This window comes from Chlorocebus sabaeus, chromosome 26 (genome assembly GCF_047675955.1).
Source record: "Chlorocebus sabaeus isolate Y175 chromosome 26, mChlSab1.0.hap1, whole genome shotgun sequence".
Classification (NCBI taxonomy): Eukaryota; Metazoa; Chordata; class Mammalia; order Primates; family Cercopithecidae; genus Chlorocebus; species Chlorocebus sabaeus.
In genome coordinates this window covers 25,646,847-25,674,608 of record NC_132929.1, presented here as the reverse complement: position 1 = coordinate 25,674,608, position 27,762 = coordinate 25,646,847, and the positions used below count along the sequence as shown (strand labels likewise).

General features: G+C 36.5%; 1 protein-coding gene across 3 annotated transcripts in view; it reads left to right on the top strand.

Annotated features, from left to right (window-relative positions):
• Positions 1-27,762, top strand: part of ATP8B4 (ATPase phospholipid transporting 8B4 (putative)) — a 257,660-nt gene that overhangs the window by 110,992 nt on the left and 118,906 nt on the right. For all 3 annotated transcript variants that reach the window (XM_038009971.2, XM_073012166.1, XM_073012167.1), the window contains 4 exons: positions 3,809-3,891; positions 12,866-13,024; positions 18,794-18,882; positions 21,402-21,598. In XM_038009971.2, coding sequence (XP_037865899.2) covers positions 3,809-3,891; positions 12,866-13,024; positions 18,794-18,882; positions 21,402-21,598 — 528 coding nt within the window. The remainder of the gene's footprint in view (positions 1-3,808; positions 3,892-12,865; positions 13,025-18,793; positions 18,883-21,401; positions 21,599-27,762) is intronic.

Here is a 27,762-nt window from a genome sequence, read left to right as displayed (position 1 = left end):
CAAAAACAGTTTCTGCTTGTTTTGATTTCAAGTGATTTTATAGGGAAAATGAGAGGGGTAGAGATCAAGATTCCCTGAGGAGGGAAGGAAGGACTGATGTTACTTTAAAAGGCAACCTTTAGGAACTGTGTCAAATGAAGACATAGGAAAAGAAGAGAGAAACAGAATATGATGCAGTTTTGATGTTGATATTAATTTATAATTTAGTTATAGACCATATAGCAGTTCAATTTCAGAGGATTTAATTTGTCTGGCATAAAAACATTTATTGAATGTTTACATTTTAATGATAGTATGTGTTTGTGTTCTTTAGGTGGAATTTATCATTTAATCCTGATATAGATGCTATATAAGCCCTATTGTACAGACAATGAAATCAAGGCTTAGAGAGCCTAAGTAATTTGCCCAAAGCATCTGAAGAGTGAAGCCAGGACTCGAACCTGGCAGTCTGACACCAGAGTCCATGGTTTTAACTGGTGCCTTCCAAATTATTGCCATACTGAGCTATTCAAATAGTGCTTTAGTCTGTGGGACCCTACTTTGGTCAGAACAGTTTAGACACAACTAAAACAGTTCTGAGAGGAACATTTATGGCATACATTTGAAAAGAGAAAAATTCTCAAATAATCTCATCATTCATCTAAAAAACCTAGAAAACAGCAAAATAAACCCAAAAGAAGCAGTAGGAAGGAGATAATAAAGAGCAGAAATAAATAGACTTGAAAACAAAACAAAACAAAAAAATAAAGACAATCAACAATACAGAGCTAGTTCTTTGGAAACATCAATACAAGTGACAAACCTCTAAGAATACTGATAAAAGAAAAAAAAGAAGACACAAATCAGCAATATTATGCATGAACAATGGCAATTTGGCAATTTGGTATAGATCCTGAAGACATTATAAAGGTAAAAAAGAAATACCACAAACAACTGTGCACACAGAAATTTGACAATTTAGAAGAAATGGACCCTCTTTCTCAAAAAAAACAGACTATACACTTAATATGACATAGATAATTTGAATAGCTCTATAAGTATTACAGAAATTGATTTCAAATGTAAAGTATAAAAAGCTTTGAGAAAAAAAATAGGAGGTAATCTTTGAAACCTAGGGCTGGCTAGTCAGATTCTTAGACTTGACACAGAAGACATAATCCATAAAAGGAAAACCTTGATAAACTGGACTTCATGAAATTAAAAATTTTTGTTCCACAGAAGTCCCTGTTAGAAGGGCTTAAAGATAAGTTACAGACTAGAAGAAAATATTTGTAAACCATCTATTTGACTAGGGACTTGTATCTTGAATATATTTTTTAAAAGCTTCTTAAAACTCAGTAGTAAAAAAACAAACCATCCCATTTGAAAATGGGCAAATGACATAAAGAGACGTATCACCAAAAAGGACATACAAATGGCAAAGAAGCACATGAAAAGATGCTCAACACCATTAACTACTGGGGAAATACAAACTAAAACTACAATGAGACCTCACTACAGACCTATCAGAATGGCTAAAATAAAAAAGAGTGACAACTCCAAATGCTAGCAAGGAAGTAGGGAAACAGGATCATTTATTTATACATTGTGGGTGGGAATGTAACATGCTACAATCACTCTGGAAAATGGTTTTGTAGTTTCTTAAAAACTGAACATGCAGTTAACATACAGCCCAACAATTTCACCCCTGGGCATTTATCCCAGAGAAATGAAGACATGTTTGTACAAAAATCTGTACATGAATGTTTATGGTGGCTTTATGCATAACATCCATAAATGAAAACAACTTGAATATCCTTCAATAAGTCAATGGTTGAAAAAATTGTGGTGCATTCATACCATGGAATACTACTTAGCAATAACAATGAGTGAACTACTGATACATGTAACACTGGATGAATCTTCAGAGAATTATACTGACTAAAAATAGTCAGTCCCAAAGGTCACATACAGTATAATTCTGTTTATAAAATTTTGTCTTTTGAAAAGGCAAAATCATGGAAATAGAGAGCAAATTAATAGTTGCCAGGTGTTAAGATGAGGTGGGAAAGGCAGGGAGGTGGGTATGGCTATGGAGCACAACCTGAGGGATCCTGTGGTGATAGAAATGTTCTGTATCTTAACTATTTTGATATCAATATCTTGGTTGTGATGTTATACTATGGTTTTGCAACATATGAAACTATAGTAAGATGCAATTCTGAGTAAGGGGGATACAGCATCTTTTGGTATTGTTTCTTATGCTGAAAATGACTTTGAAGTTTATCAAGATACTCAGGCAGATTAAGGAAGAGTGTGGAATGACAATGAAGGCATTAATCAGGAGTCTTGAAAAATACTTTTTAAAAGTGTCAAGAAGGCCTATGTGTGATTATTCTTACTCTTTTGTTTTTCGCATTTGAAGGTAGAAGTGAGATAGTGGAGAGGATCCTGAGGAAGTAATTCAAAATGATGACAAACTTTGATAAATGACATGATGTAGATTAGGGCTAAAGAACTAGGGCTATCTGTCTTTTTTGGTGTGACTATTTCAGTTATTTGAACAGTTGTTTAAGTGGATGGACATGTTGACCCTTTAGCCTCTCTACCACTTATCTCACTCTTGTCCATCAAGCCAGCTCAATTTCTGCTTCATCTATGAAGTTCTTGACTATCTCAATTCCTACTCATCTCTGCCTCCTAGGAATCAGCAGGTTTTGATGAATAAGATTACTTTTAAACAAACTAGCTTCAGTTATACATCCAACTTAGTCTTTCCTGAAAAAAGCTATTTTAACAATGAGTATTCCTTGAGTTGGACTCATATTGTCCTACATCATTGTGAAGTTCATTTACGGAAGGTTAAGATTGGATGCCTTGTTAGGTATCCGCTTTTTGGCTGTCTAAAATGAGTTATTTCATGGGTTTGCACAAAATTCCACACAGTGATGGTTGCTTTTTTACCTACCACTTGTTTTCCCCAAGAGGATGACTATCCTTTTGGGGGAGCATTGAGTATCTTGGGTGACTCGGGTATGTATTTAATCAATATTTGTTGACTGAATGAATGTATCACTAAACATTTCCATAAAACATAGAACTCTGATAACTGATCTTAAGCTACAGTGTAAGAGAATTAGGCTGAATTCAGTGAGAAAACTGGGATGGTAAGCCCTTAAACACAAGACATAAGTGATGGCCATAGAATCTTAACTGCTGGCCATTTATGAATATCAGAGAGCCATCTGTCCAAAGTATGTGTGGTCCCACCTATAAGAAGATGCACAACTCACTGTGATTTGCTAAGCTTGTGTAGGTTGTCTATTTTAGATGTATGGGTTTCTTGGATTGATTCTCCAAGAAAATGAAAGCTGTATTCCTTTTCCCATTTAAATTTCAGCTACTGTGAAATTAGCCATGACCATCTTTTGCAAGTAAAACTCCTATGTAGATAGTAGACTCTGGAGTGATATTAGCTTCCTTTATTTGGCAACTGTGTTCCTATTCCGAATGTGTTTTGTAACTCATGCATGATGTCTGAGTAGGTTCAAATGAAACCATATTTGTTATGTCCTCTGTTCTTTCAAAATGCAAAACAGATCAGTGTGTTGTTATAAAGATGTGCCATGGGTAGAATGCCAACTCTTAGGAGCCCAAGAAGCCCTGCCCACTTTCCTGAAACAGTGAGCGAAGTGTGAATGACATTCAAAGGAGAGTTTCTTGGATCTCTTGGGTTTGGCTTTGCATGTGCTACACCCACCTGATTGCTTTGGTCGGATGCTGTTGGCTGTTCCATATAAAAATTCATGTCATGTCAATAATTTCACAGGGAAACGAACCTAAAAGTCCGCCATGCACTATCAGTTACTTCGGAACTTGGAGCAGATATCAACAGACTTGCAAGGTTTGATGGTAAGTATTTTAAACAGATAAACAAACAAAAATCTCAAACCCAAAAAGCAAAACAACAAACTAATTATGTGAGATCCAACTTATGGTTCTTTTTATTTGGTGGAAGGACATAAAATTCTCCAGGCATCAAAGCCTGTAATTTATTCTCACGCTAAAGAGAGTAAAAATATTTGCCAAGGGGAGAATGGCTTTATTAGTTTATCGTTCATTTCATGCTTGTTTCCTTTTTAAATATCATTTACTTCAATCCCATAATATCCTTTACTTGCCTAATGTTGGCCTCCCTGGAGCCATATACAGACTTGCTGAGGAGGAATATTGGCCACCCTTGTATTTCTAGCTCTAGGTCTAACCACCCGTCCATTTCCTGGCTCCATAACAAAAACTACCGGACCTCAAACTTCATGAAGACAGTCATCCTGCCTCATATATTTCTGTACCTTGTACGGCGCTTGGTATAATGTCTTGAAGATATTAGGTGTTCAAGAATAATATTCTGATTTATTAATCAGTTGGTCATCTGTTGACTTTTATTTTAGACCATGGTTTCAGTATTTCCATCTTCATGCCATTCAGCTGGTCCCTTGATCTTCAGTATAATCTCTCTTGCCTCTCCTTTTCTACCTATATCTTGTTCTGTTCTAGTAAAGTTATTCTTAAGTTGTCATGGAACAACCGTCAGATGTTGTCCATTCTAGGGATATCTGCATTTATGATTAAGACACCACAGAGAAACGCAATACTTCAAGAGTCAAAGGAAAGAAACACTGATTGTAGGATTTTAGGCACCATAATAGACTGCAGAGAGAATCTTTGGAGTCTCTCTTTCACTCCTCAATGGTCTCCTGCTTTACCCACTTGTCAGTCTGGCCCAGAATATTAGTATATCCATACAGATTGGCTTTATTTACTAATAGATTTTCATGAGTTTGAGATAATTTTCCAAAATGTGTTTTTGGGGGATCCACTTATGGAAAACATGGATAAGGGTCTTAGCATAATCACATGAGTTAAAGCACAGGAAAGTTTATGTTGTAAAGTTTCTCCAATGCAGAGCTTGGAGCTTCTATTGCCTGTGCTTTGCAGTTGCTTGTAAACTCTGTCTGGATTCTGTTAATATTTTAATCTTTCTTAAATGAGTGCCTTTATAACAGATGTTTATAGAAAAAAAATTCCTCCAAATTGAGATTTAAGTCAGGGAGTAGCCAGGAAACTGAATGGTCCAAGAAATATTTTGATTAGAATAAAACAAATTACACATTTTCTACTAAGTAATTTTTTCAATGAAATTTTACTGTTATGTGAATCCAAGAAAAGTAAATTGTGTTCATGAATCAAAATACTTGCTTAAAATACCTCATTGAATATTTATGGAGTCCTAAAAGGGCCACCTAAATATAATTTACTATTACTCATTTCTTTCCTGGCAGAGTTGTACCTTTATACCTCTATTGATCTACGAAGAGGTAGAAATTCATGAGTTTTAGTGTTGCTAACCATCAAAAAGCAGAGCGTGATTGTTAACAATTATTTAGGTCCCATTCTTTCTTAGATGTTTGCCCAGATAGGCTACACTATGATGCAGTTATAAACAACCCTGCAATCTTAGTGGCATAAACACAGTAAAGGCTTATTCTTGCCCATGTCACATTCTGAGTGGGTTGGGTGGCCTTCTCTGTCATGGAGCCACAGTATCTGGACTAATGGCATCTGAGGTCCCTGCATCGGGCAAAGGGTAAGATGAAAGAGACACAGTGGTTTTTAAATTCTTCTTCCTCTTATAGTTCATTGGCTAACATTGTCACCTGGCCCTGACTTAACTGCAAGGGAGGCTAGGAAATAACAAATATGAATACTTGTTGAGCATTAACTGTCTCTACCACACCCTCCAAGAATCATGGCTCTGTAAGTTGATGCCAGGATAATGCATAAGGAGCCAGGCTGGATTAGGTGGATTTCTTACATGGAACTACAGGACTGGGGCTAAGTATCCCTCTCTTCAGCATGACTCCTTATACTCTCAATCCACCATACCCTGCTTGGCTTTTTCTTCTTCTTATAGCAGAAAATGAATAAATAGTTATAAATTCCAGTGTGGGGCAAAGAGGAAGACCAGCATCAGGCCCCAAAAAGACATGGGAGGGCAAAGGAAAGGCCTAACGTAAAGAGACTAGGAAGGGAGTGTGAAACGATGGGGTGAGGAGGAAGCTTAAGCTTCCTGAAGTGGCCTTGTAGGACTGAGAAGGAGTGCTGGATCCTCTCCTCCTGGAAGGCAGGTGTCTGGGAGAGGGATCAGCTGGCATGGTAGTTTTAAAATGTCTTTACTTCAGATCCTTTCTGATGTAAGAAACTGGAACACAGTAGCTCCATATTTAAACCAATACAAGGGGTTTTGCTCAGGCTGAAAACACCTTCCTCCTCTAAGATTTTACAGATGAGGTAACAGGTCTTGAGAAGTTAAAGGACTTGCTTATATATAAAAATAGCCATTTAAAAATACTTCACAAAATTTACTTTTAAGGTGTGTTAATAATTATTACTTACTAGATATGACTTGAATTTACTTCATACAGAATGGGCAACTCACCAAATCTCCAATGAATGATTATTTTCCCCAATAAAGGCAACACAGAGCCTCCCTTTTTTATGATTATATATACTTAAACTGTGGTCAGCTTTTCAGAAAACATGTAATGCCAAATTCATGAGGCTGGTACACTTCTGGGCTAAAATCCAGGTTTCTGTTAAGTTTACTTTTTCGTTTTAAAATCTTGGGCTGCATTTCAATCTACCTTAAAGTTCAAGGCAACAGGGTGTTTTATGGGTTTATTCTAATAAATAAAAAATATAATTTCCTGTTTCTAAGAAAGCATCAGAAGAATGAATAGATGAATTGAAGGAAAATAAATTGGAAACAATATACAAATTAGATTCCCCCCAGTTAGCAGCCAAATTTAAAGACCAAGAGGATGATGCAAGATGTGGCATGGAAGCCTTTGAAAGAGTTACGACAGTTAATAAACCCTAAATCCTTCCCATGATTGCTCTTGCTTTCCTTGACCTTCACTTATTTTCTCCATCCACTTCTTTCCAAGCCCTAATTTATGCATTTCAATTTTAATATCACACACACACACACACAAACACTCCACTATCCGCACATGGTTTTCTAACTACTCCATTTCACCATTCTTCTCTTTCCTTCCTGTATTCTTTTTTACTGTTCTCATCTCATCTTCCTCCTTCACTTTTTATCTTAGCTATTTTCTCCACCTGCGGTGTCACTTTTCTGTCGTTCTTTATCTTTGTTTTAATCACTCTCTCCATAGTAATTGGTTTAAGTCTTTATTAAGTACCTCCAAAGTACAAGATGCAAAACAAAGTATGTAGAATTATAAATGATCTCTCCATATATTATCCAGGTTCTTTTGATCCTTTGCTCCTTGTTCTTTTCCTACTCCCTTTTTTGTGTTTTCTTTATTCACCTTTGTCCTAATGAAATATCAGTAGATTACAGGTTTTCCTCTGGTGATTGGAAAAAGACTTTCTTGACTCATGGGAATCAAAACCAGATATTGCATCCTTTAGTTTAAATTAAAATAAGATATCAACATTGTGTATGTTTGACAATGACCTGGCTAGCTTTGGCAAAGTATAATAGATGAGACAGATATGTGAGGCACACTCTTTAGCATGTTCTATCTGTGCTAAGTATATGTTTTAATTTGTGACTTCTGGGCAAATCTGGGTATGGCATTATTTTTGCTTCTGGTTACTGTGTGTTTTTTCTTCTGAGACTTGCCAAATACTTTCTTTAGCACCAAATTACAGTTTTCTGTCCTTGAATCACAAAAGCACATCTTCCAAGTATCTAAAGACCTGAATTTCCCACTCCTATCCCCAGAGAAGTTCCCACTGGGGACTCCACGTTTCGGACACATAGGGTCAGAACTTAGATGGGTTGAAACCTCAGGATGTCTCTGGTAAGTCTCTCTGCCTCCTCACTTTTGCATCTATATTCAAAGATAGTGTCTTTCTGGTGGGCTGATTTCTTTCATCCATATGTGTACAGTCACCCATTATTCATTTAGCAAATGTATGTTTAACACAAGGCCAAGGGATTTGTTAAGACTAGGATACAGTGGTTAATAAGTCAGGCTCAGGCCATGCTTTTTTAGAGCTTATTTCCCAGGGGAGAAGACAGACTTGAAAAAAGTCTCATCCCTAAAGAAGCCTTTGATACGGTAAAGGTCCTAAAGTTCTCAGGCCCTAAACTTGATGTTGATATGTGAGCAAGAGCTCACTATGTACCAGGCACCATGCTGAGTAATTGCACACATTATCTTGTTAAACCCTTACAACTCTTGAAGGAAGAGATTATTGTTAGCTCAATTTATGGATAAAGAATCTGAGACCCAGGTAGACTGATTAACTTTCCCAGTGTCATATGGCTGTTAAGTGGAGAAGCCAGACTATGAACCCTGGACTTTTGGCAAAGCCTATTTTACAAAGGACACAAAAGGACACAAAACCCCAGGTTGTAAACCGAAGTAGAAAGACAGCATTGGAGAGTTAGGGAAAATTAGCACAAGAGCTTAGCTCCTGATTAGGGAAATAAATGAAATTTTAAAATATTCTAAACCCGAAGGTACAAAATTAATTACCAGAGATCAAGTCCATCCAGGACAAGGATGAGGTCATCATATTTTTAAAACGTAGCAATGTTCTCAGTGATTTTGAATGTCAAGATCCCTGACAAGAGTTTATAGAAGACTTGGCCAAATGTAGAGATCAGTGCACACGAGAGAGTTGGGTTTTGGCAGGTAAATCCATTTATTTGAAAAGTTCTCATGCAAATATTTTTATACATTTCAAACATCAGAAAAAAATGATTTATGGTCTCTTGAATTTTGTAAGAAAAGATACATAACTTGATCTAACATTATAGATCAAATATAATATAAAAAGAGATTGAGTGGGCCTTGATTTTCATGTTAAAGTCTTATGGGAATTGAAAAGCTTTTATAAACAAGTAACTGAAATACTTGTCAATTATTATTATGTAAACTGGACATTCTTATTCCTTGGGGAAATCCCCGGATGTAAATTGTCGAAATGTGTTTAAGAATCTTTTGCATATTGTTACTGACTGAACTGAGATCTGTTTTCTGCAACTCCTGACAAGTTTACATATTTTGTATGACTGTTAATGCTGAATTTTGAACCAGGGAAAGGTTGACTCTTTATTCAGGAATCCTTGTATATTTTGTGGTTCTTTCTAAAGAATAGCATGTGTGTAATTAAAACATGGAAAAATAAGCATCTCTTTTTGGTTAAAAAAATAAAATAGCTTGGTTAGCATCTTGTGAGTTTTTTTGCTTACCAGATAGCTTTCCTATTCACCTGGACAGGAGCACACCCCAACAGCACAGCTGATGCATGAGGCATAGATCCATGTAAAGGCAGAATCTTTACTGCTGGTGCCGACATGCCATTATGGTGGTAATGATGGATGGGTGAACCTTGACAGTTGAAGAGTAAAGAAGCTTTAGAAAATAGGAAGGTGACACTCTTCTTTCTAAGAAAATGAATAAATATTTGTCACAATCATCAGGGCAAACAGTAGTGGGCAATCTCTAAATGCTAAGAAACTCTTGGCTAGAGAAATTATTGAACAGCAATATTGATGTTTTATTTGCTGGATAATTTGTCTTATGGAAGAGTTGCAGTACAGATAATCAGTAACTATTTCTATTAATAATGTACGTGAAGAGATGAAGCCAGCTTCTCTGGAAAATCATAGAATATTGGGCACTGAGTTCCATTTTTATGATAAGCTGCAGACTTTCTCTTTGAGGTTAATACTTAACTCGAGAAGTCTGTCGAGTTGGTAATTAACCAACAATCCGGCTGACTAAATCTAGAATGCTTAGGAAGGTCCAGAATGAGATCCTGTAGATTTTTTTCAATGTGGGTCTAGAGCATTTCTGTGTGATTGTCAAATGGATAGATTGCAATCTGCTTTCATGTCTTCTCTTCAGAGGGGCAAACAGATATGAGCAGCTAGTTTGATTGTATTTACACTTCATTATTGATGTGATTTTCTTCCAGCTTTATTATTGCCCATTGAAGATGACTTTGTGCTCCAAATATGTATTCAATAAATGACTATGTGAGAAATGATGCGATTTTTTCCTAAACTGTTTCCTCATCGATTGTCAAACTGACCATTTACATCCTCTTTCTCTTCCCTGATTGAACTAGCAAAAGGAAGAAGGGTCCTAAGAGAGCTTCCCCCTCATCCTTGTTATGCTTCATGGCTAGGCTCTCATTTTGGTTGCTTCTAATGCATTTTAATGCTCCCACCTGTTTTCAGTACTCTCGGATCTACTCGGCTCCTGTTAGATTTAGGCCAGAAACTAAGCCCCGCCAGTTGTGCCTCGGCTATTTGGTTTTCTAGTCCTTCATTACTATCATGGAAATATACCTACTTTGTCCATTTTTCTTAGATCTGCTCTAATATCCATCTCATCTCTTAACCTCTCTCTTGAAATCATCTGAAATTTTTTCTATCCATCTCTTCAACAAAGATCCTATTATGTAGATAGTGTAATAGTTTATAGGAATACAAAGGTGAATACAGTGCTCCCTTCAAAGGAATCTGTTCATCCCTTTTGGAAAGTGGTACAAAAGAAATTGGGAAGTGTGTGTTTTATGCTAATAGAGCTTAAAAAGGGGAAGCCGAGCACTTCTGATGATAAAAACAAATGTAGTTTGGCTTTGTTCCCACCATTTTGTTTTGACTGGGGCCTGTATTTAGAACTTACATCACCGAGACCACACTCTTTGAGAAAGGCTGAATTGGGGCTTAGCCTCCAAGAACCCAGGCAGTACCCCTTGGCCCTACTGCCTGTTCCTGTCTAGAACCACACCCTTGGTGTGAGGCCAGCGAGGAGCGAGCCAACGTGTTTAAGGCTGTATTTGCCTCCATGTCAGTCTTTGCTTACGACAATAAAAATGATCAAATGAACCTGTTTTTTATATTCCTATTGGCAGGGATTGCATATCATGTTGTTTTTGCCCAAAGCACATTTTTTTTTTTTTTTTTTTAAATGGCTCAGTTTGAAGCCTGAGAAATTGAGTCTTGGGTCAAGAATCTGAAATAAACTTTAAGTGTTGCTGTTAACCTGTTATTTTATGTCGATTTTGCTGGTGATAGCCAATTCAAGATTTTATAATTCAGAGTGAAAATTGGTCAAGAAGAAAAGATATTGAATTCTGAAAATGTCTCCTCATCTACAACATAGTTGTCCAAACAACTTGAGCCAGTTTAAATCAGTTTTAATTTACTTTTTACTATCAGTGATAGGCCATAATTGAGCTAACCAGAATTCAGCCCCTTCCCTTGGCAAGGTTATTTGTCTTATCCAAATCCTCCTGCCAGCAGTCTCTATTTAGCAGTGGGAAATAGGGATGTCTGGGAAACTGCCAGTGAGTGCCTAAGTGGAGAGGCTTTAGGCAGTACTTTTGTTATACTGGGGAAAGACAGGTGGAGGTTGGAAAAGCGGCCCTGAGGCCGTGAGTGAGTCCCTCATTCCTTTCACAGTTTTATTTGCTTTTGCTTTTTTAATGCAAGGGCTGTTAGTGATCTGGTTGATCAGGAGTGACCAGTGGCCATGTGGCAACTGGTTGCTATTACCTCTGTTTAGTAGTTTTAAAGGGAGTATCCTAGGGAGAAAGGGGACCCACCTAAGAAGCCTCTTTTAAGTTCAGATGGCAGCTTGGAGAGTGGATGGAGTCAGTGTAATATAGATCTCTAGGCTTACTTGGTCCCCTTTCTCTTTAATCAGCGCTAAAGATACAGTCCCCTTTTTATTTTCCAAATGCTACGTTTTATGTTCCAACTTGCCCTTTTGACTTCTGATTAAATGTGAATGTATTTTTGTTTGTTTGTTTTTGAGAGAGAGAACTTTGTAAGTACTAATCTCACCCCCAACCCTGACTCAAATCCTGACTGGATCTAACCACAGCTTCCTTTTTCATATCTCCCCTCTCTTTTTTCCTTCCTTCCTCTGTTCCTCTCTCCCTCCATTCTGTTCTTTTGTGTCTTTGTACTCATTATGTATAAAAATTTTTCCTCACCTTTTGCAGTGGATATGTATATTAATCTAATAGTTATGTTTTGTGACAGGGTCCGTGAAAGATTATTTGTGGTTTCTTTTTCTATCTAGAGAACCCCCATCCTGAATGTATATTTTCATATTGAAATAATGGAACGAATTGATTCGTTGATTTGGAGTGGGCATGCCTTTGGTTTGGAATTAAAGAAACTAGAAACATCTTCTAGGGGCAAGTTATATGGTGCCTTTGAGAGTCCCCAGAACTCTGAATCTAATCAAGATAAGAAGCATAGAACAGCTGAAAGGAATCACACGCATTCTCAGACACATGTGGCAAACAAGGCCCAGGTTTCTTTCTGGTGGAATACAGTAGGACCTCTGAAATCCTGATTATGAGCTTAGAAAGATGGTTAACTTTTGTTGTGAGACTGGAAGTATGCTATTTTAAACTGTGTAAAAGTTCACATTTAGCTGAAAGAGATGGAATAAGAGAAACTTTTAGGACAGTCACTGCTTTATCTTTCCAAAAATTATTTGTTATAAACTGGAAGTAAAGATATGCTCTTTTTTTTTTTTTTTTTTTAAGGAAAAAATATCCCATGGCTCTTAAGGTTTCTGTTGTTATTTGTTTTTTTTTTTTTTTTTAGTTTTTATTTGGACAGTACAGAAAACTGTGTTTCAGAATAGTTGATGGCTTTCCATTTCTCTACCTCCCAGCTTATTTTTTCTAGCACAATTCTGTGTATGTAACCCCATGCTGTTAAAGGGAAACAGTGGTAAAACAGTGCTGTGGGCTTCTGAAGAGAATTTTGGGTGAGTCGTAAAGAGGTTTGTTTTGTTTTTTTATTTTCCAGGGATTGTTGTCTGTGAGGCGCCTAACAACAAGTTAGATAAATTCATGGGAATCCTTTCTTGGAAAGACAGCAAGCACTCCCTCAACAATGAGAAGATAATCCTGAGAGGCTGCATCCTGAGAAATACCAGCTGGTGTTTTGGAATGGTTATTTTTGCAGGTACAGCATGTCACCCAGCTCTATGGGAACCTTTCCTGCAACGTACACCAGCACAGTCTACAATTCTCCAAGTTCTGATGAGCACAGTGCTTTCATTCCATGCAAAGTAATGCCCTGGAGCTGGCTTCAGATTGTAGGACACCAGGAGAAAACACCATTGCTCTGAAAAGAGTCCAGGTGGCCCTGCTGTATGAGGAACTACTGCCATCTTATTCTTAAAGATGCTGGAGTTTTAACTAGACAGTGGAAGCTAGATACCTACTGCTTAATTTTTCTTTATTAACCCCATCTTAATCACCTTTGTCATTTTATGTATGAATCTGCCTTTAAAGTGGGTAAGAGTATGAAAGAAAGCCCCTGGCTGTGCAGTTAATTTTGTAGTTTGCAAAGGTCAAGCAGACCTTTTGGAAAAGGCTTCTTGATCCTGTAATCATTTCTGTTTATATTCCATAACTTTTTCCACTGTTCGTAAATAGGAGAGTGGGTTCTGGAAAGACTGTGCATGATGGAGGTGGGTGGGGTGGGGGGAGGTGCCTCTTACTCTTCTTGCCCACCATATTTCTTTTCTCTGCTTTATTTATTTAGGCCCAAGGTGGCCCTCTCTTGCTAAGAAAGCTTACAGTAGCACCATTTCATAAAGCCACTCAAATTGTACTCAAGGCTTCAATTACCAGCCCTTGATTTTAAAAGTCCTGTTTATTGTGACACCAAATTAAGATGTGTTTTGGGCCTCTTGACTATGTGCAATCAAAATTGGAATGTTTTTCTTAACTGACCTTCTTCAACAACAACAAAGTGTTCATTAAAATCTTAAAAGTGTTCCAAACCTAGAATTGTTCTCCCAATTCCTCTAAATATTGTCAGCTGTCAGTGTTATCAGTGCTCTTGCTGCTTGGGGCACTGCCGTTGTAAAGACCTGGGAAATCCCTAGAAATGAGCTTTTATGTTTTAGTTGGGGAAATAAACATATGATCATATATTTCGTTACACAGATAAAGAGAGAGCTAAGCTTGCCCATGAACATTCCTTTAACTTCCTACTTAATGATGGGGAAATTTCGTGGTCTTCTGATGGGAAATAGCCTCTTGACTTGCTTCCTGTCATCATAGAGATAGAAGTGCTTCATCCTATGGATGGGATAAAGCCCCAAACTTTGCATTTCTGTGATCTTGTTTGGAATGGCTAATTCAGGACTCAAGTTCAGCTACAATGTTTCATGCTAGGGCAGCTGTTGTGAACTACTGAGAGACCAAGTTCTTCTTTGTAAGGTTCCTTTATGGGAAAATGCTCTGAAAAACATGGAAGTTGGCTGGTAAGTTGAACAGGCCTCCCTCCAAGGAATTGTAACAGAAAGTTCACAGAATTTCGATTGGGCAGACCTGAGTTTGGATTTATTACTATTTTTTATTTATTGTTATTATTTTTTTTACCAGCTATAGGACTGTAAGCTTTGGTTACTTACACTTCCTAAGCTTTAGTTTTTTTCTGCTGTAACATGGGGATAATAATGAGTACATTAGAGTCATTTTAAGTGCTCAATGAGATAATGCATATGGAAAAGGATGCTTGACAAATGTTATTTTCCTTCCTTTTCTGCTTCTCCCTCCTTTCAAATTTAATTCAGAGCACCCAGCCTGCTCTCTACGCTGAGAATTGGAAAAACTTAGTGCTTTCTGGACTTTGGCAGCAGGCAGCAGGGAGAGAGGGAATATCCCCTTCTCTTGTGATTTGGCCACGGTATTCACTTGCAGGGGACCTTATCAAGTGGATATTTGTAAAGCAGAGCATGCCTGCATTGACTTTAGTCTGGTTACAAATGTTGGTAGAAAGCTTTATTAGAATGCTGGCAAACAGAAGAATTAGTGGTTGGCTTCGTCAGTGTCAGAGATGTACAAACGGATGTCGCAAAACCTCTAAGTCTTAAGACATTTAGTTGGGGAACTAGTTCCAGGTCAACACCTAGGTCTAATGAAAAATATCCAATGAATTATTAAGTATTCTTTCTGTATTATTACTCTAGTTATACCTACCACTAGAAATTGTGCAAGGAATATAGATGACACAGATATGGTTTGCTTTACAAACGTATTATTTATGAAGGTCTAATATATATTAACAGCTAGGCTACACTTCCCTGGTAATGCCTTCTTTACGCTTAAGAGAGGAGAAAATCTTGTTTCTGAGGGCAGGAATTATATTCATTTAAACAGTCTCTAGGAGTCTGTACCATCTTGAGTGCACACTGCATTTTTGTCCTAGATGTCTTCTGTTTGCCTCTCCAGATTTCCTCTCACCTTTTTCCACCCTTCTTTCTGCCCTAGGAGGCTTACTTGTGTGGTTTATATTAATAGGTTACCTTGTACTTCTGCTTCTGGTTGGGCTTTGTCTCAGGGCTCCCTAGGAGGAGATCAAAAGGAGAAAGGAGATTACAGTCAAGGTATTTACTCCTCCAGGCTGCATTCTTGTATGGTAACTTCAGGCTGGCCAGATCTATCAGCAGAAGGCCACTCTTACTCTAAGGGCTGCAAATTCCTATCACCTCTTTCCCTTAGGGTCCAGTAGCCATTCTTTCCCTTCGTCCCTTCTGGCTCAGATGGAGAAACAGCTTGATTGCTACATGCCCTTTGTTAATGCACTAACCTTTTATTTCCCCTATAATCCCACCTATGCTTTCTGTGAGGAGTTCCTTTATAAATAAACCTCCTCCAATTATCTTTATTCGATGTGTCATCTATTTCCTTTTAGGATCCTGAATAAGACACAGTCTTAAATATTGGTTGACTATTTCATATAGTTTTAGAAAATAGTAAAGACCAAGAACTTTAGAATTACTTATGTCGAGGTTCAAATTCTCACTCTGACACTTACTAGATGAGAAATCTCAGGCAATTTCAATTCTTTAAACTCAGTTTCATTATTATTGAACTGAGGATAATAGTCCCTAATTTGTTAGTTTGTTGTAAGCATTAGTTGAGATAATAGGTGAAATGTAGATGTTCAAAAAATTAATTTACTTAAAAATTAATTTACTTACAAATTATTTATTGAATATCTACTATGTGCTGGGCATTATCCTACTTACTCATTGGGGATTAAAAATGTGAACAAAAGCAAATGTAGTACCTTCACTCGTATGATTTTCAGTATGGTAGGAGAGAGAAAGAGGTATTCGTCTCAAGCCAAAATCATATCAATGGCCAAGGCCCTGTGGCAGGAGTAAGGAAAGTGAGGTCAAAAAAGAAGACCAGTATGGGGTATGGAGAACACATGGATATGGGACTGGAGACATGGATAGGGGCTAGATCACGCTGGTGGACCTTGTGGTCAGTATCCAGAATTTTTATCTTTATCCTAAGAGCTTCGGGACACCATTGTAAGTTGTCAAACAGGTGGGGTATATATGTGTTAATTGTGAAAGGCTTAATCTTGCCAAAACTGTTTGTAATGTTTGTAAATAGACAGCAGGTCCTGGGGTTGGGGAGGAGGAAAAATATTGGTTAGTTTTGGGGGCAGAGTGGATGCAGGGAGACAAAGTTTCTAGGTTTTTACAGTTGAGAGATGACGGTCCTTCAGATTAGGGCGGAGATTGTGAAAGGAAAGGGAAGTAGATAAATTCAGAAGGCTTTTAGAAAGTTGAATTGACAACCTTTGATGACCAGGTTTGAAGGTGAGGATGATAAAGGTATCCACTATGACCGAGGTTTCTTCCAATCTTCACAACTGGACGGATGGTGATGATACTGAGATAAGAAGCTTGGAGGAAGATTGTAAGCTAGATTGGACAAGGGCCACTTGAGAAGCCTTAGAAGAATCCAGATGGAAATATACAGGCAACACAATATGTAGATTTAAATATATGGATTTAGACCTCAGAGGAACAGCATGAACTGGGGATACACATCTTGTCTATATTATTAAAACTATTAGTCTTAAAGCTACGGTCTTAGGTGACATTGTCCAGGGAAGATTGAGTAAGAAGATAAGGTGACCTATGCCTGAGTCTTAAGGATTCTCAGTCTTTAGTAAGTGGGTAAAGGGAAAGGAGGGTAAGTATCACGGAAGACAGGAAAGGAGCTACCAAAGAGGTAGGAAGGAAAGCAGGAGAACATTATAACACAGAAGCTAAAGGGAGAGTATGTTTCAAAAAGATGGAATAGTCAACAGTGTCAAAGATTGCTGAGTGGTCAAGAAGTTATGGAGGATATTGATGATAACACCAGATCTGTTTTGGTGTTGTGATTGGCCCAGAGACTAGGTTGAGTAACGAGTGGGAGATAAGAAAACAGAGGCTGTTGAGTGCAGAAGATTCTTTCAGGATCTTTGACAATGAGAAGAAGAGATGTGCATATAAACACTTGTGGTTATATTTACTTAAGTGCTTAACAATCCATAAAGAGGATTCCTTATTAGTCTGTGTGCATTTGTGTGCTTAATGGAATGTACATTTTCAGCACCTAACTGGTCTTTCCATATTTCAGTTTTTAGCAACCACAAACTTTATGTGTTTTTTTTTAAAGCCTATGGCACCAAGTATCCCCAGGCAGTCTCCCATCCAAGTACTAACCAGGCCTGACCTGCTTAGCTTAGCTTCTGAGATCAGATGAGATCAAGTATGTTCAGGGTGCTATGGTTGCAGACTATTTGGCCTTTGTGATCTTTACCATAAAAGAAATATTTCCCATCCTCAATGTTCATATGATTTTAATAAATGATTCTGAGAAAATGTGGGTGGTCTCCTATACACAGCAGTAGCTAGGAATAGGACACTGGGGTGCAATTTCCAACTTAAGACAATGAATTGTTATGAAACCTCAATTATTGCTTCTGTTTTTCTCTTACATAAAGGAAAGTCTTTTAAGGATGTGCCTATCCTTCCCTGACTTCTGGAGTGGTATATAATTTTGGGTGTACCTCCTTTTTCTCCTTTCTTTAATTTCCCCCTTTCTCCTATATTAAATGGCTCTATGGATTGAAAATCATGAGAAGACTATGTGGAGAGGAATTAGCTTTAATTAAAAACTTAATTGCTTTTATTTAGCGTTTTCTCTGTCCACAAGGAATTTCTTTAACAATATTTTTCGGTATTTTTATTTGTTCATCATCTGATAACCCACTTCTAAAGCAGTTGATTATATGCTTAGAATTCTGGGAACAAGGCACTTATCATGGGATAATGTAATTACCTGAAATAAATCTAACACAACGTTTAAGACAGTTCTTGTCTTTGCAAAAATTACATATTATATACATGCAGTATACGATACACAATAAAGGTTTAAATTACTTGCTTATGTATTTTGGGGGCTATTCTAGTTTCTCCTTCAAAGGGACCTCAAATCTTTTTGGGAAACAGATCTAGAATTTGATTTCTTATTTTTCCATTTTTTACCTTAGTGTTCTGAATTGCTTTTTAATATTTCCAAATTATTCCTCACTTTTCTTGACTGTGTTATCTTTAACTATGTCAAACTAGAAGCCTATTTGTGCGTAGACTTTGAAATAATAGCTTTACTTAAACCTATCAACTACAAGTTCTGACTGTATTTATCCCGGTCTAAGAAGACCACATCTCTTGCAGTTTCCAGGATTGTTGTTAACCTAATTGTTGAGAATCGTATACAATTTAATGGCCCTTGCTCTTAATAAAAGTTAAATTATTGTGAAAAATATATATTTTTTTCTTTCAGAGACATTTGATGTGAGCAATAATAAGAATAAGAATACATAATCATATCATTTCAAAGTTATTTACTTTTTTTGTTTTTGCAGGTCCTGACACTAAACTAATGCAAAATAGTGGTAAGACAAAGTTTAAAAGGACAAGCATTGATAGATTGATGAATACTCTAGTACTATGGGTAAGTTACAAAACTAGGCAATATCACTAGTCATTGTTATCTTAATATATTTACTGTATCTTGCTGGGAATTCTTTAAGAAGCCTATATTCTCCTTGTGGAGTTTGTTTTTGGGGATTTTGCATTTGAGGCTCAGTCACACTGCCTTCTATTTTCTAGATTATGCTAATTTCTCAATCAGTGGTAGAATTTATCATGAGAGGTAGGTTAGTGTTTATGGAAGTATTCATGGTATTGCAAATTCCCCATATCCCAAGGATTTGTTTTTGGAAAACCAAACATAGTTTTTAAGGCAGTTTGGTGTTTTTGTTATCTTACTTTTTTCAGATCCTCTATACATAGCTTATGGTGAGCAGGGCTGGCTTCATGGGTGTGTAATCTGTGTAACCACACAGGGCCCCACACTCAGAGGGCCTTATGTTTGGTTTATTGAACTTCTGTTGCCATCTAGAAATTCTTAATACTTTTAGAACAGAAGGTCCCACATTTTCATTTTGTACTGAACCCTGAAAATTATGTAGGTGGTTCTGGTTATGAATCCTTTGAGCCCCACCTCACAGTTCTCCTCCTTCACAGAGACCTCTAACCTCCTTAGCTCGTGATTATCTTTCTCTTATGAATTTTTTTTTTGTTTTTTTTACTTCTGATTCTTTTGAAATGATCTTCTCTACCACCCGATTACCAAAAATATTCAGATATTCCTTACATTCCATCCTTTTGTCAGTTAAGCCTGTGCTACCTCTTATTATTGATATAATATCTAGTCTTTGTGTAATACTTTGTCTGCTTGTATAGGGGTAAAATTCGAAGACAGCCACTTTAAAATATAAAGACTGTGACTTCAAACCATGTTTTCACATGTACCCTATCACAGGTTCACAATCATAAAGAATCTGAGCTCAATATGTATTTGCTTACCTGATATGTAATAGTTGTACTCTGAATAAGGAAAGAAGGAAATTAGCACTTGCTGTGCACAAAATATTGGCCAGGCTTTGTGTTTTACTTTCAGTATCACCTGCAGACCTGGGGTTTTCTCCAGCAATACCAGTCACCTTCATACAGAGCCTATGAGACCAAGAAGACATGCCCATAAGGGTTTGTTACCCTTCTGCCCCCAAGGAATTTCTCATTTCAATAGCCCTGACTCCACTTCAGGGCATGCAGGGTGTGTCTACCCACCACAGAGCAAACTGACCCTATCTTTCATGCTAGAAAATAGGATGATCCATTGGGGAGTTATAAGCCAAATAAATTCTTAAATTATGGCATTTAATGTATTTTACATTAAATTTTAATGCTCTAAAGTCATGTTTAATTAATTTGTAGTCTCAGCCATTAAAGAGGATACTATAATATAGGTACCAAAGTCATAGAAGTTTTGGGGATTCACAGTCCTACTTTTCTCTCATATATGGTTTTCTAATATACTTTAAATCAGACTTTTCCCAATCTTTTCTTCTTATACACCTATTCTTACATGCCCATATTATGGAATAAGGAAGAAAGCAGTTCTAGAATTTCTGAATATTCTTTCTTGGAAGAAAAAGGAAATAGAGGAAAATCCATTTCTGTTCTCTAGCCCTACTCTTCCCTCAACATTGGCTGGTCTCAGCTCCCAACATAGTGTGACACTCAGCTGAACAAAGTCTCCGCAACATCTTGTTCAACTCAGGTCTTAACCATGTTCACTGAGTTTGTGGCCTTTCCTTTCCCAGGAAGGGTTTTAGACTCACTGTAGATTGACCTTGTTGTCTCTCTAGTTGTTATACCTACAAATATGTGTTTTTCTAATACTGTTACTAATAACAATGTAAGTGTCTGCTAATGGTTTTCAAGTTGCTTCCCACATTTTTATCCTAAAAGTAAAGTATACATGTCATGAAGTGTTTTAGTTATCCTTATATTTCTTGTTGACCTCAAGTAAGGATTGTGCAGCCAGACCTATAGCCAAGAGACTTGGTTAGTCTGAAATTGTTCTTTATCACTGATATTTTCTTTTGCATTTATGCATTGGGTGGCCATATAATTTATCATCCAAACAGGACACTTTTGAAGGTGAAATGCAACATGATTACTGTTACATCTGGACAATAGTTGTAAACTGGGGCCATCCAGGACAAATCAGTGCATATGGTCTCCTTTAATTAAGCCACCTAAATATACCTACTTACCACAAATTGAGGATGTGAAGTTGTTAACTATGTGAACATAGACAAGTTACATAGTCTTTATGGTGCTTCTATTTTATTTTGTTTTTAAACTGTAAAGTGGGAATAATGACTGTTCCCATCTTAGAGCATCAATGGGCAGATTCAGTGAGAAAATGTATGTAAAATATTTAGCTGAGTTCCTGACATAAAAATATGAAATTTTATTCATATGATTAATGGTAAGAAGAGGTTTGCATACTTGCTTTTCAAATGACTATTTCTTGGAGTTAGACGCATAATTAGATCATGTTGATATGACTAATTTTGGGTTCAAGTTAACCTTAACCAGACTTCTATCTTATTTCAGATTTTTGGGTTTCTGATATGCTTGGGAATTATTCTTGCAATAGGAAATTCTATCTGGGAGAGTCAAATTGGGGACCAATTTAGAACTTTCCTCTTTTGGAATGAAGGAGAGAAGAGCTCTGTGTTCTCCGGATTCTTAACATTCTGGTCATATATTATTATTCTCAATACAGTTGTACCCATTTCCTTATATGTGAGGTAAGATGAGAGTTTATATTTTAATGAAATAATTTCATCCAAACCTTTGTTTCCAGTAATCATTTTTGTTTGTTTTAAAATTTCAGCTGTGCAATAGATGTCTTGCTCTTAACTGCTTATGATTTGCGACATCTGTTTCAAATGGGACAGCTTAGCTGTTTAATCTGTTTAACTTTTATGTTTTCAAATTATAATAAATGTGGTTTATTTTCTTCTTGATTTGATTTGGTTTTTTAGAAATGTTTTTCTCTGTAAGACATGGACTACGATATAATCTCATGTAAGCTGATCAATTAGAATCGGTTAATTTTGAGTAAGAAAAGGAGGAACATTGGGGAGATCTATAGAGGGGGTGCCTCTTTGCCACTAGACTGGCTCTATGGATACATGGATTCAGGTCCTGTTCTACCACTTACTAGCTCCATAATCTTAGGCAGGTAACTTCGTCTTCTAGTGCCTCAGTTCCCTCATTTTAAAAATGAAGAAAATTATAGTTCTACCTCATAGGATTGTATGAGGAGTGAATACATGCCTATAAAGCTCTAAGAATTCCTAACACATTATAAAAGCTTAATGAATATTAGCTTTTCCTATTATTATTAGTAACTATAAGTACGTACATAAAGGAGTTAAAATATAGTAGGTGATGCTAGTCCATTGTAAGATAAGAAGTATGATTTATAACTTCTATTACAATTTGATCTGTCAGGATTAGATTTGATCCCATAAATTAGAGCTAAGGTGGTCTCTCTTTTTGCCTCTCTGTCTCTCTACATACACAAAGAACACACACACACACCTCTTTATTTAGATACATGTATATGCATATATGTATATGTATGTGTATTTGATAAGTCTTAGAAATTGGCCCTAGAATCTGTACCTGAGACATTCTTGATCCCGATCCTAACAAGACTGAGCCAGACTGTCCCAAAAACACTGAAGCCAAGATGGGACTTGGTTGTTTGACACTTCTCATCATCAGTACTTCAACAATACACAAAATCATCAGCTCTAAATCCCCACTTATTTTTATGCACCCCTTTTTATCTCTCTTCAAAAACCTAGCTATGATGAAGCAAGGGAAGTTTAATGCACAAAATCCACCCTTGTTTGGATAGTGGTCAGGAAACTGAAATGCCAAGTTGTGGGAAATTGACTTGAAGTAGTGGCATGTGGCCACAATACCACAAATTGCTTTGGGCTCTCTGGAGCTGTGGTCAGAGAGGCTCTATTTAAACTATATCCTACTGGCTCATCTTTGATTTTGAGGACCTCTCATGCTTGTATCCAATTATAAAGTCTGTAATAAATCCTGCTCTTTACCGGAAGAGCTACAGTCAGCTTTTATAGCATTCCTTTATGTCCTAAATGAATAATAAATGTGCATAGTGGCTTTCCATCTGCACATATGCAGTTTCATATGTCCTCACGAAGGACGTATATTCTGTATACGTTCTTTCTTGGAAGAACATCGGCATTTTCATTTAATGATTTGAAAGATTGATTTTTTTTTTTTTAAATACCAAAGGTAGATTCTCAGTTTGGCATTCCTTATACTTCTAATGTGCCATGGTTCATTAGACAGAAAACGTATTTGTAATAGTCCAAACCCAGTTTCTGGTCTTGGTACTGCCACTAAAAGCTGTGTGACCTTGGAGAAAGTGCTTGACTTCTCTGTGCCTTAGTTAGTTTGTCAAATATGTGCTTCCCCATTAAAAAAAGGGATTAAAAGATTAATTTCTGAGTTGCTTTATCCTCCACATAATGCCACCTTACCTTTAGGTAACATTTATATATATATATATATAAAGTGATTCAGCATGATACTTTATCACTTAAAAACTACTTTCTTATGCATTCTTATAATTTTAAAAATTATTAATGTTCTGTAATATACCATGAAATATGATACCTTAAAACTCTGTGAATGCTTTTCTCTTTTTTTAGTGTTTTATATTTTACACATCCACATACTTTATCTCATTCATGTTGCCCAACAATCTTATGAAGTAGGATTTGCTGAACTGCTTTCAAAATGATGAGAGGATTTGCTCAGGATCGTGAGCTAATGAGGGACAGAAGTCTTCTGAGAGTTGGGACAGTGTTTTCCTCTATCCCTAAGCTATGTATGATTTATTACTCAGTGAAGAAATCAAAAGAAAAAAAAGAGTCTAGAGTTCTGTCCTTGTTGTAAGACATGGACATTACGAAGATAAATGAGAGCCTTTCTCTCGCCAAATAAGTACAGTGATTCTGATCTTAACTCGAGGGAAAAAGCATTCCAAGGAATTTCAGGTTACGCAGTCCTAAAGATTGAGACATAGAAAAAGAGAACTCCCAGGTATTTCTGTCCAGAATGATGAAGACCTTCTGCCAAAGCTTCTATTAGGCTTTAGAATATGTACAAAGAGTAAATTAGTGCCATATGTCACTTGAGGATAGAAGTTCAGTATTTGCTTTGAATGGTTAACAATTCCAGGCGAGGAAAGGACATTTATTTTGGTAGGATGTTTCTATGTTGTCAATTTGTTTATCTGTTGTATTAAGGCGGACCCAGCTACAGTTTTTTAAAAAATACATAATCTTAAGAAATGCAGCCATTGTTTCCCCAAGGAATTAGCTTTTGAGTGTTCTTTCCAAAGTAATAGGAGTTCACTTCTGTGTTGCTTGTTTTGCCCAAGACTGGGTGAAATTATAAGCTCTGTTCTGCGAGTATTCAGGCAGAAAACACTAAGTGGCCAGAGTATGCTAACTCTGAATATTTTTCTCCTTTTCTCTGCTATTGTAAAAGAAAGAGCTGAATGTTCCACTGTGGTTCTTCTGAATCCTCTTTTCCCAAACAAAAACAATGCCTATTTTCTCTTCAGACTTTTAAGCTCTAGGAATTTGAATAAATTTTGAATACTTCCATTGGCTTGTACTATAACACAGAACAGTCAAATTCTGTTTCATTCACTTTGGTTTAAGATTACAGGGAACTACTCGATTTTCAGATAAATAAAAAACTTCATGGTTTGTATTGTGACCCTCATAATGCCATTCTTAAGACCTGGTCTGCACTGGCTTTCCCAAATCCCTGAGTTCTAGTCTTGGCTCTGTGGCTAATTATTGATGTGATGTTGGGTTAGTCACTTTGTCTCTCTAAGTCTTAATATCCTTATTGGTGAAATTAGAGTCTAAAGAGTTAAAATGCATACACCCAACACTGATTGACTGCCTCTGATGGGCAAGATACTACCCCAGCCCGTTGTAAGTGCTAATACTTTTTGAGTGAAAGGAATAAGGAAAATAAAGCTGAATCAGACTAGCTATCGAGGAATTTACTTGGAGGGTGGGGGTGGGGTGGGATGCAGACGAGTAAACCATACATGAATATAAATGAATAAATAAACAAAGAGTGTGAGTTATGTATCTTAATATTATATCACACTCTACATAGTCACAGTGTAATTTTAGGGAGAAAAAAAGTGCTACCATTCAAATAGTTAAAAATGAATTGGCCCCAAACCTCTTTTGGGGAGGGAAACGTAGGTATGTCATGTACTTTTAGAACTTGAAGTATAGAATTTAATAACCAGAAACGATTTGAGTGTCATCTAGCCCAACTTTCTCACTCTACAGATGAGAAAAACCAAGGATTAATTTCCATTAAGATCAGAAATAAGCTATGGTACCTGCTATTACCGTAACTATTTTCTACTGTTCTGGATATCCTTGTTAAAGTACAAAGACATGAAACTGAAATATCCATGAATGAGATAAGACGTGAAACTGAAATAAACCTATTGGAAAGGAAGAACACAGATCATAATATGATTATAAATCTAGTCAATCCATAAGAATAATCTGTAAAACTTTCAGTAGGATAATTTAGTTATGTCTAATTATGAAAGTAACATTACAAAAATTAAAAGCTTTATTTTAGTACAACAATTTAAAAACTTATCCTATCAAAAAAAAGTTTAAATTCTGCCCTTTGTATCCATGGGTTTTGTATCTATGGACTCTACCAACCATAGATGGGAAATATTTGAAAAAAAAAAGGATGGTTGTGTCTGTACTGAACATGTACAGAGTTTTTTTCTCGTCATTATTCCCTAAACAATACAGTATAAGAACTATTTACATAGCATTTACATTGTATTAGGTATTATAAGTAATCTAGAGATGACTTAAAGTATGCAAGAGGATATGGGTAGGCTATATGCAAATGCTATGCCATTTTATGTAAGGGACTTGAGCATCCTCAGATTGGGAGTCCTGTAACCAATCCCCCATGGATTCAAGGGACGACTGAACAAATCTATAAGGCTATGGTATGAACCTATGTGAAAAAGCAAAACTAAACTACACTAAAATTCCTTAACTAATTGAGGTACTTTAAAAAATGGAATTCCTAAAAAGATTTGACCTTCTCCTTGAAGTTGTATTTAAGTTTATAAAATATCAGTTCTTTTCAAATAATTAAGAGTTTAACATAGACCTAACCAAAATCTCAAATAAATTTTGTAGGAAAATTAATACATTTATTCAAATGTTTACTTTGATGAATACATTGATTCTATCAGGAAAAATAAATGGGTGATTATAGTTAAGAGTTTTTGAAGAGGAAGAGAATAAAGGTGATTTTGTTTCTTCTATGTATTGCCAGTTATTATAAGGCTACAGTAATGAAAACAAGAGATGCATTAAGTGTCATATCAATGAATAAAATTGAAATCCATAAATCAGATGGTAGTGAGTAAAATGATTTATTTGTGACACAGAAAGCATCCCAGCTTAATGGGGAAATGATTGATTGTTCAACAAATGTTGATGTAACATCATCTTTTTTGGAAAACTTGAAATTTGCTCCTCATATGTACATCAAACTTTCAATTTCAATCATAAATTTCAATTGGGATAAGTAATTATGAAAAAAATCAATAAAAACAAATAAAATATAGATATCTGTATATATAATATTGGCATAGATAAGGCTTATCTAAACAAAACTACAAAACAAAGTATAAACTTTTGATGAATTTGATCCTTTAGAAACAGAAAACTTCATATCAAAAAACTGGAAATAAAATGAAAAGACCATCAGCCAGCTGTAGTGGTACATGTAGTCCCAGCTACTCTAGAGGCAGAGGTGGGAGGATCGCTTGAGCTCAGGAATTTGAGGCCAACCTGGGCAACATGGCAAGACCCCGTCTCTAAAAAAAAAAAAAAAGGACAAGTGGCCAGGTGCAGTGGGGCACACCTATAATCCCAGCACTTTAGGTGGCCAAGGTGGGTGGATCACCTGAGGTCAGGAGTTTGAGACCAGCCTGAACAACATGGCGAAACCCCGTCTCTACTAAAATTACAAAAAAATTAGCTGGGCATGGTGGAGCATGCCTGTAATCCCAGCTACTCTGGAGGCTGAGGCAGGGGAATCGCTTGAACCAGGGAGGCAGAGGTTGCAGCGAGCCAAGATTGCGCCATTGCACTCCAGCTTGGGCAACAAGAGCAGAACTCCGTCTCAACAACAACAACAAAAAAAGACAAATGATAAATTGGATAAAATATTTGCGTTGTTTTTTTTGACAGAATTAATAGACTTAATAACTATAGAATTCTTACAAATCACTAATAAATACACTGGTATCAGAATAGGAAAAATAAAATAGGCAGATACAATTAGATAATTCCAAGAAGAAATGTCACTGGCCAATAAAATTTGAAAAAAGTGTTAAACTCATTGATAAGAAATGCAGTAAACAATAGTGACATAGCTTTTGAATTTGCATATGGTGAAAGATAATTCTTAATAATCTGATGTAGAAACTTACGCTGCTATGACGTTTTTGGAAATCAGTTTGACATTATGTATGACATTGAGCATTTGGAGAGTTCATACACTTTGCCATAGAAATTTTGCTTCTGGAGCTGGGAGGTCATAAATGATTACTAGAATGTAGTCAGAATTATATTAATAATTAATTATTGTAATAATTACCATAATTATGTAATTAGAATGTGACGCAACACTCTTTTCATGGTAAACGGGCAGAATGGTATGACAACACATGCTGTTTTCACTCAGTATCTGTTATGGTTTGGTTCTGCTTCGTGGAAATACTATTTTCTATCTCTTTTGGCAAAGTGAAGCCACATCAAACAATGTATTGGAGAGA